The 15,673-nt window shown below is 37.4% G+C and overlaps 1 protein-coding gene across 2 annotated transcripts; it reads right to left on the reverse strand.

Moving 5' to 3' along the window:
* Window positions 1-298: 298 nt before the first annotated feature.
* On the reverse strand, window positions 299-15,319 carry cstf3 (cleavage stimulation factor, 3' pre-RNA, subunit 3). Of its 2 annotated transcripts, XM_043264706.1 has the most exons (21): window positions 15,124-15,319; window positions 14,349-14,450; window positions 14,092-14,187; window positions 9,744-9,776; window positions 9,002-9,099; window positions 8,264-8,330; window positions 8,150-8,184; window positions 7,930-8,056; window positions 7,740-7,817; window positions 7,167-7,329; window positions 6,692-6,801; window positions 6,441-6,557; window positions 5,768-5,842; window positions 5,401-5,544; window positions 4,765-4,867; window positions 4,249-4,318; window positions 3,152-3,347; window positions 2,868-3,018; window positions 1,738-1,832; window positions 1,561-1,621; window positions 299-837 (listed from the first exon to the last, which is right to left on the reverse strand). In XM_043264706.1, exons 1-21 carry the CDS (start codon window positions 15,148-15,150, stop codon window positions 635-637), a joined length of 2,151 nt encoding a protein of 716 aa, XP_043120641.1. In that variant the 5' UTR covers window positions 15,151-15,319; the 3' UTR covers window positions 299-634. The 2 variants fall into 2 exon arrangements, with proteins under 2 accessions (XP_043120641.1, XP_043120642.1); XM_043264707.1 differs by lacking the exons at window positions 14,092-14,187; window positions 14,349-14,450; window positions 15,124-15,319 and adding an exon at window positions 11,286-11,379.
* Between the last annotated feature and the right edge of the window lie 354 nt (window positions 15,320-15,673).

Below are 15,673 nucleotides of genomic sequence, written 5' to 3' on the forward strand. Positions count from 1 at the left end.
AAAATGTAAATCAAATAAAATTAATTTTCAATTTTAATTTTCACCATTCTTTGTCCCAAAAGACAAATACATGTGTAGTGAATAATGATACTTTGTATAATTGTTGTGGAACATTTTCAGCACATTCAGTTAAAAAGATAAATTCAAAAGGGGTTTGTGTTGTTTTTTTGACAAGTCCTTACAAATGTCTTCAAGCTGTGTTCTGGTGTACTTACCCTAGTGTAAAGACATCCACTGCACTACAGTGCATCCTAGTGGTGAGCACAAGCTCCTCAAACCGTAACAAACAACACAAGCACTTGATCATTTTGTTTTATTGGAAGCAAGTTGTGTGTGATCCTCAGTTCACTACAAAATGAATTCAACTCTTCCATCACCAGCAACTACACATGGCAAGTTCAGAACTATGAGGCAAACAAGAATAAAAACTTTATACAGTATAAACCACCCAGTTTTAAAAAATAAAACTGTTAAAAAGAAACTTTGAAAGCACTGAACCGAATGGAGATGAGCCATGATTTCGTATCGCCGTGGGAGTGCAGGCTTCACAGTAAACCAGGGTGGAGGCTGGAGTCAGTGCGCCGGACGCCGCTTCATAGTCTCTGTGTGTGTGTGTGTGTGTGTGTGAGTCGGCTCATCGGATCCTCTTCTGCTGTCGTGCTCGATAGATGTCGTGGATGGGAGGTGCGATCGATCCTTTGTCTTCCTCCTCGTCTGAATCGGCGTTGGGCCGCTTCAAGGACTTGTTAGCCACGGCGTGGTTTTCCACGGGTCCGTTTCCTTCGCTGCTCATCTCTAACTGCTTCCCGGTGATCAGCTCTACAGCAGCATCTACCGCTGGAGAGAGGAGGAGTTTTATCTTCCATGCCAATCATTTCATCAAACAGTGGAACGTGTAATACACTGCCTTTATTCTGATTTTAACTACATTTCCTTTTTTTAAGTAATAATAATAATAATAATAATAATAATATTTTCATGGCAATTAAGCCACTTTCTCTTCTCATCAGTATAATTACACAGTGTATTTTATTATATTAATACCATTTATTTTTTTGGCTGGCAAGATTTTAAAAATTTTTCTGCTCATCGATGGTGAATTTAATAACTTTTTTTTTAAAATGCGGTAAAAACAATTACATTGTGAATTATCACGATTTTCTATTCTCATATTTTACAGTACGTAATTTATTTCTGTGACGCAAAGCTGAATATTCAGCATCATTACCCCATTAGTCCTTCAGAATCCATTCTAATATGATATGTTGCTCTCAAAAAAAAAATAATAATAGAAATGTATTATAAAAGTTGTGCAGCTTCATATTTTTGTGGAAATCGACCATTTTTCAGGATTCTTTGAATAGTTCAAAATACACATTTCTTAACTTTGATCAATTTAACATCGCAACTTGATAAAAATATTAATTTTCTTCAACGACAATAAATCTTACTGGCCTTAAACATTTGATAACAAGTACATGATTTCAGTTTTAAACGTGTATAAGTTACGGTTATTGTTAAACTGTTGTGATACTGTATTGAGGATAATCACGGACTTACTCTCAGGTAACACACATCTTCTGAGAGACTCCATCAGCTCATCAACCTGAACAAACGGACCCTAAAAACACACACACACACACACACACGATCGCATATAAGTTTATATATCTCGATGATACTTCATCCTACAGCTCGGTGGAAAGCATTTAAAAGAAGAAGAGGTGTTGAACTGACTGTAAAGCAGCTGGGAGGAGGCAGCAGCTTCATGAGGATGACAGCAGTGGGAGGGACAGGAAACACTCCTCCAGGAACAGGATGTAGGCCGGGAGCTGTCAGGACGACACGTCACCACACTTATCAATGCACACGATCGGCTCAAAGCCACAACTGCCAACCGAGAATGATCTACGGACATACCCTGCAAACAGTCTCGCTCAGAATTAGGACTTATGAGAAATCACAAATCTGAGAGGAACAGGCCAGACTTTGAGATAAACCATTTCCTTTTTTTTTTTTATTATAAAAGGTAGACACAAAAAACAATTCCGGTGGCACTTTAATTTGATAGTCCACTTTAGATATCCCAACTATGAGTAACTACATGTCAACTAACTCCCATTAATCCTCTCAGAGCAGACCGTTAGGGCAGGTTTAGGGTCGGTAGATAAAGCTGAGATGCACTTATTGTTAGAAGAGATTGAAGCAGACCGCCTCGTTGATATGCAGTTGCTAAATTACTTGCGTTGGTAGAATGAATACGAAGTGGACTGACAAAATAAACTGTTACCACAATTTTAAGATGTACACATTTAGAAGAAAATTCTAAGATGAAAATCTTAATTGTGCAATCTCGGAATTCCAAGAAAGAATCCTCTCGCAATTTTGAGTTCCAACTGCGTGGGATGTAAACTCGGGGATTCCAAGACAAAAAAAAGTCAATTTAAACTTTACAAAATTAAACTAGTATTAAATATCAATTATACATCAAATATATATATTAAATATATAACTTGCAGCTGAGAAAAAGTCAGAATTGTGGGTTGTAAACTTTTGGAAAAAAAAAAAAAATAAAATAAATAAAAATTCGGAGACATTAGGATTCAAAGAAAAAGGCAGAACAGCAAGAGAACCTCAATTGCAAGAAGTAATTTTTTTATATTTCATCTGATATATATATATATATATATATATATATATATATATATATATATATATATATATATATATATAAAAATCTAAAATCTGAAAAATATCTATTTTTAAATTATATTTATGAATGTAAAGACTTATATTTTGAATCTGTGGTAGAAGCAAGCTTCCATAAGCCCTAGAGCAGGGACCCTCGAACTTGAACCGGTACTCACGCGCCAGGTGACGGGGCTGGAAAGGGATCATCTGGCTGGTGTCAGGTTTGGGATACTCGGGTTTGCGGTCGGCCTCGTCTTTCAGCGCAGGGGCAGAAGGAGTGACCACCGCCTCGGGGATCAGTGCTGCGTATTTGGCACGAGACACGTCCTGCCAATCAACACGTTCAGACGATGAGAGGAGCGCCGTGCTTCATACAGTGCAATCGTATTTACAGCACGTTTACTCTCCACTGGTATCATCGTTGTGCAAAAAGCTGAAATGATTCCATTTCCTGTCTAACCTTGTAGCCGAGGGCTTTGAGCTCGCTAGGGGAGCAGGGATACAAATCCATGAACTTGTATCTGTCCACCAGCAGAGCCGTCTCCTTTCCTTCGTACTCGTCTTTAAAGGCCATGAAGCGCCTTCGCTCCACCTTCAGGATACTGGCCAGGTCTCCAATGTTGCTTTCAAAGGCCAGGAAGCGTGCCCAGATTTCCCTGTTACACCAAAAAAGATCACGCGACAACATCAGGAATGTTCAAATTACATTGAACCCTGTGTTAAAGCCGCGACGAAACAATATAGAAGAAAACTAATTGAAAGCCAAAGCATCATTTAAAAATAAAACGTGTAACGAAACAATAATATGCATTTAGAAAATACATTTCACACTTTTAATTCAGACTGTATCAGATCCAGGATTTACCAACAGCCTTTTCATATTCAGTTCGCATAATACCAAAACGTTTATGGCAAGTGAGTGTTAATGTCTCATTTTATATTAAGTACACATTTTATTTTACATAAGGGAAATTATATTGGCCTACATGATCTCTAAATATCATTATCAGCCAGTGCAAAAAAACATATGGGTGAGGTTGACTAATGTGTGTATTGCGCAATTACTAACTGCATGGCTTTAAAGGGTTCAAATATGAAAAGTGGACGCGTTTACACAGACTTGAATTAATCCAAATCCAATCAGATTTTTAATGTTCCGTTGATATACATTTTTAACCTTAATCTGAATCATGGCTCATCCAGGAACTGAAGATTCAAGGGTAAATCTTGAACGGGGTTATTTTTATAAATTCAGTCATTTTTTCTTGGAGTATGTAAACATTTGTTTCTAGAGAAAAAAAAATAACAACATTATAAAAACTATTTGTTTGCACATCTTACATATCAAGGTGCTTTTGAATCCAACCGAGAAAAGCCAGATTTAAAACATTTCCTTGCTTCTGTCAGATTACTTCAGGTTTACAACCTCCTTCCGATCCCATTCAAATCTCATTCTGATTGAGCTCAGTCAACCTCTTTTCAACATTTAAGAGCAAATTCAAAAGGTTCAAAAAGTTGGTATATTTGCAAAAAAATGATCAATAAAATCCCACTAACCCAGATTTCTCAGGGGAAAGACTGCCGGACGTCAGGACTCTCTCAAACAGGACTCTGGTGTTGTTGTCCTCTGTGATGGAGGAAAGGGCAAACAGCTCAATAATTCATCCTCGTTTTTGAAATGCTTTTTCAAAAATGGCTTTTTATGCATCTTTTTTTGGTAATGGCTTAGCGACAAGATAAACACGGCCGATGTTTACTGCATGGCAAACACCGTCTCCTAGCTATCCGCTTCATGAAGGAGACGGAGGGTTTGTTTGGTCTGATAAGCGCTCCTGTGTCAGATATCATCATCATCTACGCGTGTAAATAAACAGCCATCTCGAGGGCATGTCAAGGATACGCAGCGTTTGGGCGGCAATTGTTTTTCTCCAATGTTTCACCCAAAGTGATACAGGCCAGATAAAATGTGACGGAGCAGTACAGGTGTAAGAAATATAATCACCGATTGATCGGCAGTAGATTAAAAGGACACGAATTCATCAGACGTGTGCATGGAGGGAATCGCGTTCTTACCGTTTAAGTGAGACAGGTAATCAATGTACGCCAAAATGTATTCAGGAATGTCACCGTACTTCTTCAGTCCAAGCTCGAATATCTTAAAGGCCACAGATTTGTCCTGTAGGCAAAGGATATACATTTAGGTGTGTAGTGTTATTGTGAAGACGGCATTATGGAAAAACACGGTTTCCACACTAAAATTAACCAGCAATGGCATATTTTTACATTGATGAGAATCAGAAATGTTTCTTTAGAATCAAAAATTGGCATACAGTGAGGATCGGAGTAATGATGATGAAAATTCAACTTTGTTCATTGGAAGGGGGTGACAGTACACTTTTGGCAATATAGTATATTTTAAATTGTATTACTGCGCAAAATTGCAGTTTTACTGTATTATAATTAAATACAATAGAATGCAATACAATAAACACGTAGTTTTAAAACATGTATGGTAGGAAATTTACATAGAACATGGTCTTTGCTTAATATCCTAATGATTTTCGGCATAAAAGAAACATTATTTTTTTGCCCATACAATGTATTTTTAGCGACTTAAAACTGGTTTTGTGGTCCAGGGTCACACAAACACATGTGTAGATATATATATATATATAAATATAAAAGAGAGACACGTGTTGATGAAGTTACCTTGCTGCAGTAGTACTCCATAAGAGCAGCAGTGACGTAAACATGATGCCGCGTGCGAGGATCCTCTCTGGCCTTCTTAAAGATTGCGCGGCCAGACTTGATGCCTTCGGCTCTTCTGGCAAATTTCATGTACTGGATGTAGACCTGAGCATCAGTTCAAGAACATCGAAAGGTCATTCTCTCTTTATTCACAGTGAAAAAAGAACGAAATTCCCCTGATGTTTCTGGTGAAATATCAGGAACTGATTTTAAATATTTGGTGAATCACACAGGAATCAGACAAAATAGGCACTTTCTCCAAACCAGCATTTTTATTATTATTATTATAATATCGCATGCATTTGTCTCTAAAGAGAGCTGAGCTCACCAATGTAGGATCGATATCTTCTATGGCCAGAAGACGGTTGTATATACTATGAACCTTCTCGTACTTCATGCGACTCTGCGAAACACAAGTTAAAAATATGAATTGAGAAAGAGGTCAAACTGTCAGTTTACAGGGAAGAGAAAGGACTTCTTTGCTCTTATAAAAGAGTTTTATTGTTTAAGCTCCCACTGAAAAATAAAAGCTAAACAGAAAATAATCATATAACCAGAAACATTAGCTAACTAAAATTAGTATTTAATGTCAGCTAAGTCAAAAAAATTTTTTTTAAATTAAAACAACATTATATAAAACTATAAAAAACTACATAAAACACATAACTGCATGTATAAGATGTCAAACATAAAATTAAATTATTAAAAATGAAATTTAAATTGAAAACCGCAAATGAAATTCTAAAATATTGATGATAACTATAATAAAGTAAAACATGACTGCACTCATCCACATTAAGTACTAAACAGGTCCATCTTGCATAAGAGTAAACTATAATTATGAATACAATGTTAAAAAATAGGTCATTTACATTCAGAAAGGTAGAGTAGCAAAACTGTAAAAGTGAGACAATAGAAAATAAGTGAAAGATTAATACAAAAAAAAACTAAATTCTGAGTCTTTGGCTCAGGTCGTCCTTTAATGCAGTACGAGATCTTACCTCTTCGTAATCTGCAAAAGAGAAATATAGCAACATGTTCTTCTTGAGCAGAGTTCCTATGGCACGTTCGTAGATGTTAGCTGCCTCATCACTGAACAGCTTGGCATTGTTCATGTCCTGAACGAGGAGATTGAGAGCGCAATAAGATTAACATGCAGCACAAGAGAGAAAAAAAGGTAACTCTTTTTAAGCAGTCCCCTGTCCATCACAGAGGTCAAACAGGGTTCATCCAAAACCATCTGCAAACCAACCCCTTTTTCTGCCAGTAGTTTGCTGGACTGTTCCAGGTACTGGGCTGCTTCGTACCAGATGTCCGGGTGATGGCCGAGCACCAGAAGGCACTGCTCGTAGGCGAACATCACTGCAAGCCACAAATTACAAATTATTAGGTACAAAAAAAGACCTGAGACTAAACTCTACCAGAGAAGATTTGAGACCGTATTTTGCGATGCACTTTAGCACATTTATGTTTATATCGTTGCAAAATGTAATGCATGGTTGCAAAACCCAGCTCTAACCTGTTCAATTCTAATGTACACATAATGGGGATTATATATATATATATATATATATATATATATATATATATATATTTATAACATCATGATTTTGTGCAAAGCTGCTGTAAAATGATGGGTGTTGTAAGATAGAAGTAAGAAGACACTCAGCAAATGATCGACTGTCAAAACCTGCAGCTCCTAGTTTATGAATCTTCCTGTTAGTCACCTCTCTTGGTGATGAGTGTCTGATCTTCGGTACGCAGTGGGTTGCTCTTTTCCCACTGGATGTATTTCTTCCACATCTCCACCTGCTGGGCCTCCTGTGGGGAGTTCTGGGGCGGCACTGAGGGGGCGTTACGGTCCAAACCCTTCATCACTGTCTCATACTCCTGAACGGGGTTACAATCACACCATCAGCAGAGAGAAATAATAAAGGAATGGTTCAATGGTCATTTACTCGCCCTCAAGTGGATCCAAACCTGTAGGATTTCTTTGTTCTGCCGAAACAGGGTGTTTTGGGTCACCATCGACTAAAAATACGTGACCCGAAAACATCCTGGTAACAAACGTTCTTCCTGAATAAACAGCAAGAACAAAGAAATTCCTACAGGTTTGAAACTACATGAGGATGAGTAAACGTTGACTGCTTTTTAATTTTTGGGTGAACTATTCTTATAAACAGATTAACGTAATGAGAAGAGAAGCATATGCAATGTGAGAGATTTCTATTTTTGAGCTTTTTAGCACATATTGAAACAAAAGCTGTTGCTGTATCCCATCACACGCGTGCAGAACTCACCTTAGCGACTCTCCTGGCGTTCATGTAGTCTCTGCTCCGGTCTTCAATCATCTTTTTGGCCAAGTGCACATTGATGCCCTTTATAAACGCAACCAAAAGCTCTTTATTGCAAGCTAAGGACAGCACATGCACTCTACATCCAAATGAACGGATCTGAATTCTGATATAACACTGATCCATTAGTTCTGACCTCTTCGTATTTGCTGTAGTCCCTCCAGAGCTGCTCGATGTTAATCATGGGGTTGACGCAGCCTCTCTGATAAACGCGTCTGACGGCCGTGATGCGCTGGTTCTCGGCGTATGACCCCACGGCCTCTCTGGAGACGCATACAGAGAGCCATTCAAGCGCCTCGTCAACTTCCTTAATGACCGTGAAATGAGTTTTTCGAAAATACAAATGGTGCACTTACACTCCTTTGAGGAAATTGATGTAATCCACCCAAATCTGAGGGAAGGAGAAGAGTTTGGAGTTAAGTCAAGTCCTTAATGATATAGAATAAGTTACTAACTGTCAAAACATTCACCTGATAGGACATAATCTCCATCCCAATCTTATCCAAGGCAAAATCATAAGCCTGCGCCATCTTTTCCCTGCCAAAGGACAGCACATTTTAAGCATTTAAAGATTAAGTATCTGCAACGAAAACATATTATTGGTCAATGATGTGGTTAAATCGCTACATAATTTGGAATGGTTTTTTTTTTAAATTGGATGTAAAGTAATTAGGCGCAAATCTGTAATAAAAAACAAAATAAGTGTTAAGTGTAAAATGAAAAAAATAATAAGTGTTTATCTTGCATTCTTCTAACTTCAGTTTTCCCCCTTATACAAACTACAGTATTTGAAAATGGGCCAAAAAAACATTTTGGATTTAGTTATTAGGACTTTGATGAAAGATTTTGATCCGCTTCAAATGTTAACTAGCGTGTATTATCAGTGTAACAGTGAGAATCGTCTCCCTTTTTAATAATCGTCCCTCCTTTAATGACAAATCTTGATATTCAGGTTATCCAAAACTATTAGAGATTTCAAAGAGCAATGTGACTCAACGGAAACAAAAACGTTTTGCATAGTCGCTGTCAAATTTATTTATTTGATAAGCAAACTAATTATAATCCAGAATCAGTTTGTTTCCTATTCATTACAAATCACCTGGGACTGAATTGTTCTCCGAGCCTTGGACCCCTCTGTATATTAGTGTATCATCAATCAAGTCACCGATCGCTAATTTGTAAGCCACATAAACAACTGTGTCACATACTTATAGCTGGGCAGTTTCCCTTTGGTTTCCCGTACATATGAGAGGTAACACTTCCACAGGTCAATGTGCAGAACCTTCATCAAGCACCTCTGAAATAACTGAGCAAGAAATTGAACAGTGAACAATCCCGTCTGACACACAAGAGGCAAAAAAACAAACAAAAAGCACAAAATTACTCATGCACACACTTAATTACAGCGACCCTTTAATATTACCATGATAGTCCAATATACACTCAGGATTACATAACAATAATAGAGAAAAACTAAACTGTTCAAATTTACTGAAATTAGTTTGCATCAATCATTAGATATCATATCAACACCATGATTCTTCTGTGTTAGTTTTCAGAAACTAAAGGGGTCATGCGAGGTACGGGACTCAAAACTGGCCCCGTATGACTCGTTTTGTTAATTCAATGCATTATCAGGGAATCGCTCACTGAACCGGAATTAAATTTGTATAAAAAAAACAAAAAAATTCTACGTAATCTGCTTTTCCTCATTTTATAATGTTGCTGGATTCAGAAGAGCAAACAGGACATTTCTAGTCAAGCAGGGTGTTGTTTTACTTTTTGGTGTTTGCTCGGCCTACGCTTTCGAGGGTCTAAAGTGGTGACCTGGATAAAGCTCAGCTTTTATGGTCTCACACCTGCGAGTTTGTCCCTCACCACAACCAGAGCAATATCGCAAGATCAATAAATTCGACACGTGGCCCCCCCCATGCGACAACAAACGCTTACCTTTTCAACCTTGTCATAGTTTTTAGCCTTGATCTGTGGACACATTTGAAAACCAGTATTATTAAAAAGCGGTGGTCTGCAGAAAGGCTGATTTTCTCCGCACATGCACGCACAAACCCTTTAAAAGGTCAACAATGTGACATTCACACAACTGCGTAATATTGTGTCATTTAACTTCTTTTAAACGCATGTGAAGCCGTATAGAGTCACGGGATTTACTAGAGCTTCAAGAAAGGGATCGCTCGTTTTGTGTACGTTTTGACAGGCCACAAATCAATGTTGTAATGGTTATTGTGTGTTAGTAAAAAAAAAAAAAAAAAAAAAACATTTTTGGAGCGCATATACCTGAAAGCCTAAGCCCTGTGAGCTGCATCTGAAGCTTTTGCGAAGCTATTGTTTTTGGATCGGCAAGTAAAAACAAGTACTGTGAAATCATGCTGTGAAAATCATGCTCAAAGGACGACAATAACTTAAAATACGTTTTTACTCAAATTTATTTCTCTTATTCAAAATCCTCAAAGTCAAATATCGCAAATCAACATTTCATCATTTCTGTAGTAACATTTAAACCTCAAATATATATTTTGCTTTATAGAGCCAACAAGTAACATCAAAAACTGAAAATAAATAAAAAATATATATATAAAAAACAATTCTTGCTTTTTTAAATTACATATATATATATATACATATATACATATATATATACATATATATATACATATGAGTAATTTAAAAAAGCAAGAAATAAAATAAAAATAAAATGTCAGGCTCAACAATTAGAATTTCTCTGTTGGCATGACAAAAAAATATATATAAAAAAAAAAAAAAACATTTTGTGTGTCAAAGATACTTTTCATTAAACTTTGCTCTAAAGCTGGCACAACTAGTCTGATGTAAATGCAACGAGAGTTTTAAAAAGGAAACTGCTGGGATGGATATTTTTAGAACACAAAAAAAAAAAAAAAAAAAAAAAAGACGATATAGCCTTTTTCTCATGATTCGTAAAAATTGTATGTTATGAACTAACATTAAGCAATTTGACTTCCTCAAATAAAAATGTTCTTGCAAGTCTGAAAAAAAAAAATAGTATTGGCAGAAATGGGCTTGCATGGCTATGAATTCATAAAAAAATTGCAAACTGCTTTACAAAAGCAAAAAAACCTTAATTTATTAGCCAGTTAAAATAATGAATTGATGTTCAATAAAAATCACAGAAACACATGTTTACATTTGCACGGCACAGACACCTCGTGGCATGCATGATTTTGTAGCGAACCGATAGGGCAAATGATTCTGGGAAGCGGCCTAAACCTCAGAGTCACAAACTTGTCAGTATTCTGATAAAAGAAAAATTCAAAATGCAATTTAAATCAAATTCAAACAGCAGCTAAGCGTGAAAATTCTCCCAAGTACTCAAATAACTGGTGCAACTAATTTGAAGCATTTAGTGAAACAATTTAGAGAACGGCGGTGTCCGTGGTAAGGTAGTATAAAACCAGAGGAGAGAGAACGAGAGTGAAGCGGATATACAAAGACTACCTGAAACCAGATGTTTGAATCTCGTCGGAACGGTCCTCACAGCAGATGCCATGCATTTCAAATTTTAACCAAACGATTTCACTAAATGTTTCGGCGGCACAGCTGTGATTGTGTAACTATCCTGTTTAATAATTGACTAACAAAAAAAACAAACAAAAAAAACAATTGCTTTTTTTTTTTTTTTTTTAAGGCTGAATGAATTAATTTGTCTGTGCAAATGTAGTGCTACATTTTAGTGTGGCACCATAAAAAAAAAAAAAAAATTAGGCAATATGCCTGTTATCACTAATTATAACTGAACGAAAAATTTAAATCTGCATCATTTACTCACCCTCATGCTGTAACCTTACTTTCCATAAAAAAAAAATTACAAATCTCCATACAATGCAAGTTAATAAGATCCAAATCAAGGCTGGTCCTCATTCACTTTCATTGCACAAGCAAAACAAAGATTTAAAAAAAATAATAAAAAAAAAAAGTATCTATTTTGTTCCACAGAGGAAGGTCCGAGTTACATAAGATTGAGCAAATGACGACCGAATTTTTTCCTTTCGGGGGTTAACTACCTCAAAGGTCATTTCGTTTCACCTCTGCGGTCCTTCGTAACGTTAAGATCGCATTAACATCGCCGAGCTCAGCTGTGAAAGGCGGCTGGCAGCGTGTCTGTGCTCCAGGGCAAACAGTGACGGCCTGACATACTTCACCAAGCGCTCAACAGCTCCGAATGAAATCAAAACCCAGCATGACACAGTGTGAGAAACACCGGTACCGAGGCACGGTCGCACGCATGCACACACACTCACTGACACAAATTACAATGCACATCACAACGACAAGCCAAACTTGTTACAGTGCATTTTATTACAGCAGGGGTAAAAAGAACAGTTTGGTCAAAACCAAGCAGTTTTGACTAAAAAGGTGGAGAAGCTTCATGATTGGAAATGCTCAATCATACTGTAAGTGAGCCCGATCCAGATGAGTGCGTGAACGCTAAGTGATTCGTCATTGATCGTTTCAACATCCACCTCGTTTTTGACTTAAGAGCAGCCTGAATGTGCAAGACTTCCGGTGCCCTTGATTTCCCGTTACTTCCGCTATAAAGCCTTACGTTGCTTGCCATTGCAAACCGGTAATGGTTTAATTCATCGTAAACACTGGTTTGTAGCACTTTTGTGGTTCTTCTAGTTTACATACAATACCCAGTAACTCTGAAGGCTTGCACATTCAACGAAAACAGCTTCAATTGAATATACGAAATAACATTACAATTTTTAGACCCTTTTAAAAGTTAAATTCGGGTGACAGCAGCAAAAACTGGTTTCTGAGTCACAATTGGGGATTTGAGACTAAAAACCACCGTTATTATACACAGCTCTCCAATTATTTGGACATGGTGGGGGTCTATTTGAAAAAAAAATGGATATGCGAGCGGAAATACAATCCTAACTGCCCCATTTCATCTTTAGGATGCAGCAATGATTAAAAACGGTTCAGATTGCAAATCAAAATTGATGCAAAGGCAACTAAAAAAAAAAAGGGAAAACTATTTTAAAGGGATTGAACAGAACTGTTCAAAACGTTTCTACAACGCATTTACAATATTACCACAAACTTGAAACTCACTACAAAGTTTAAAAAAAAAAAAAAAAAATCAACATTAATCTTTGAGCAAATGTAGGTTCTTTAACTGATATATTATGCATATTTCTTTGGGAATGAAGCCTGACAGTTTTGGATTGGACAATTAGAAACTTGTACAATGTACCGTGTGACTACTATAAATAATTTAACAACAATAACATTTTTGGAAAACTTCCTTCATAATTTTATATTATTATAGTATAAAAAAATATTTGAGTGAATTGGTGGATGGCAACATTTGCAAAAGTGGTACATGTTTTAGAGAGGGGCAAAGGGTCAACTGTAACGAAGCAAGCAGGAAAAGGAAAAAAGAAGAAAAAAAATTAAGTAATTATAACAGCCCTCCACCAAAGCCTTGTAATTTATTAAAAAATAAATTAAAAATTAAACATTTAACATTCTTAGTGGTATTACTTCATTTATACCCAGAAAAAATGGTTTGCCAATAAAACGGGCAAATAAATAAATCTATAAAAATAAATACAAACTTGAGTGACTGCAGTAGTTAATGTGAAGTTAGTCGAGTTAAATGTGTGCACCTAAAGGTCACGTGTAAGATACTTACCATTACAATAATTAATCTGTTCCTAAACACCTACTCGAATTTAAAACGCGCTTTTTTTCATATTCCTTTAAAGAATACCTTGAAATGTAAAAGTATGTGGCCAGGTGCTGCACTTTGTGGTGGCGAGTGTGCACTTACAAAACACCGTACAATTTGCCTCAGGATTTAGACGAACTAGTTAATGTGTGGAAAAGCTAGTGTGCATGCTAGACTACGGGTCACGTGTAGAAAATGCAATGAGGGACTATAGAAAAACAGAGGCTAACATGGACAAAATCTTGAATAATTAATTTGAAACAAACCACAACCTCAAAGAAATGACACAGGAGGCAAGAAATTGACACAAGTAATAAAGGCTAAAGCACTCCAATACCATTAAAATTGTTTTAATGCTGTTGCAGATAAAACATGCAACAATATCACCTCATAAAACTGAGAAGTATATGAAAAAGAACCCCTAACGATACAAGCTACGAGTTTCCCTTGACTCCCTGCGATTATTGCGCTTGTTGTGTGAATATCACATCGTTGATCAAAACGGGAAGAAGCATCGTCATGCACAGATTAGAAAAATTATTTAATTAAAAATAAAAGTATAACCTCAGCTTCGATGTATAGCTTCCAGAATCTGCCCGAGCTGGGAAACTGGGCGACAAGTCGCTCGTATGTCTTCCTGGCTTTGTCTATGGGTTGATTCTAAAAGAAGTTAAAATGCATTTACATACAGATTCGTGAGGTACGCTCCCAAAAACGCCCTTTACATGAAACGGCGCCGGATGTGCCGTCACAGACCCCCAGTTCCCTCCCCAAAACACGTTACCCCGGGTAAAAAGGAATGCAACCCTGTGTCACTAAACCTGTGCTTCACGAATCAGTATGCTCCAAGCGTCGAGGTCATATGGGTTTTCTTCCAACTTCTTCTCTGCTTTCTTCACCTTCTCTGGGATGTACTCAGCCGCCTGTTAAAGGGGAAACAAACGGATATGAACGACGTGCAACAGGACAGATGAGTGCATATTCATGTTTTGGACATAACCACAGGCCTAACTAAGTCAACAGTTCTCACTCTTCGCCATGAAGTACTGCAAATCTCTATTAAGTCTTTTAGGCTCTGCTAATGTATAACTGACGCTATAAACCGGGTTGGCATCATAAAAACAGGCAGGAAAAAGACTTATGGATTGAAAACAAGTTGAACAGAGCTACTAACGTTATTTGAAACTCAACTGTTGCGTTTCAAAACTTCGACGGCTAGCTTTATATGTAACGCGTTCATATCAAACCCTAGCTTATCCTCAAACGCCTAAAGATAATTAAAAGTCTCTACGTTCACTTATTGGCTACATTGACGCCAGTAAATAACTAACTTAACACAGGCGAAAGACTCAAACATTGGCATCGTGGTGATACGCCGCAGATGCGCCGCCATTCACCTGAGATACAGCATTACGTCAACGTTTCTCTAACCTACCACCTCCACAATTTCTCACGGTAACGCGAAGCAAACGCTCGACGCGGTAAACACGCGAGCATCGACACGACACTCCGGTTAACGGGCGAGCTCAACGGTTAAGGTTAGGCCGCGAACACGAGCCCTTGATCGCAAACACTCCGCGTACGGCTTTACTTTACCTGGTCCGGTGGGGTTTCGGTGGACATGGTGGGATATGAGTGCGATCCGAGTAAAGAAACGTCGACTGCTCAGCTATCACAAATAAACTAGGCGCAGGCCGTGATTATTGCGGCATTGTTTATTTGTGCGGACTCCTCTTTGTGCTGCCGCTCGCCTCTCACAGCGCACTAAAATGGCAGCAGAGTCGAGCGAAGACGTTGAGCCACGCCCACCGGAAACGGCTCACTTCAAAATAAAAGCCGCTTGAAATCCACCGCCGCTGCTGCTATAATACTGTTACGCGTCGAAGAACGAATCCTGCTTAAAAATACAAATATATTAATCGCTGTTAGTTCAGGCTTGTTTATACCCGAAAAAGCTATTTAAACAGACAAAGCTCTAGAGTACACTTTATACAAATAAGTATACGTAAGTAATCTTATTTACTGTTAAGTAACACGAACTGCATCTATACGTTTGTTTTTTTCCTCGAGAAATCCCTATTTCGTAATAGCCTATAATAAAAATGTATTCCTGCAAACAGAGACATATTTATCTCAAGTCTCTGTT

This window comes from Puntigrus tetrazona, chromosome 18, assembly GCF_018831695.1.
Source record: "Puntigrus tetrazona isolate hp1 chromosome 18, ASM1883169v1, whole genome shotgun sequence".
Classification (NCBI taxonomy): domain Eukaryota; kingdom Metazoa; phylum Chordata; class Actinopteri; order Cypriniformes; family Cyprinidae; genus Puntigrus; species Puntigrus tetrazona.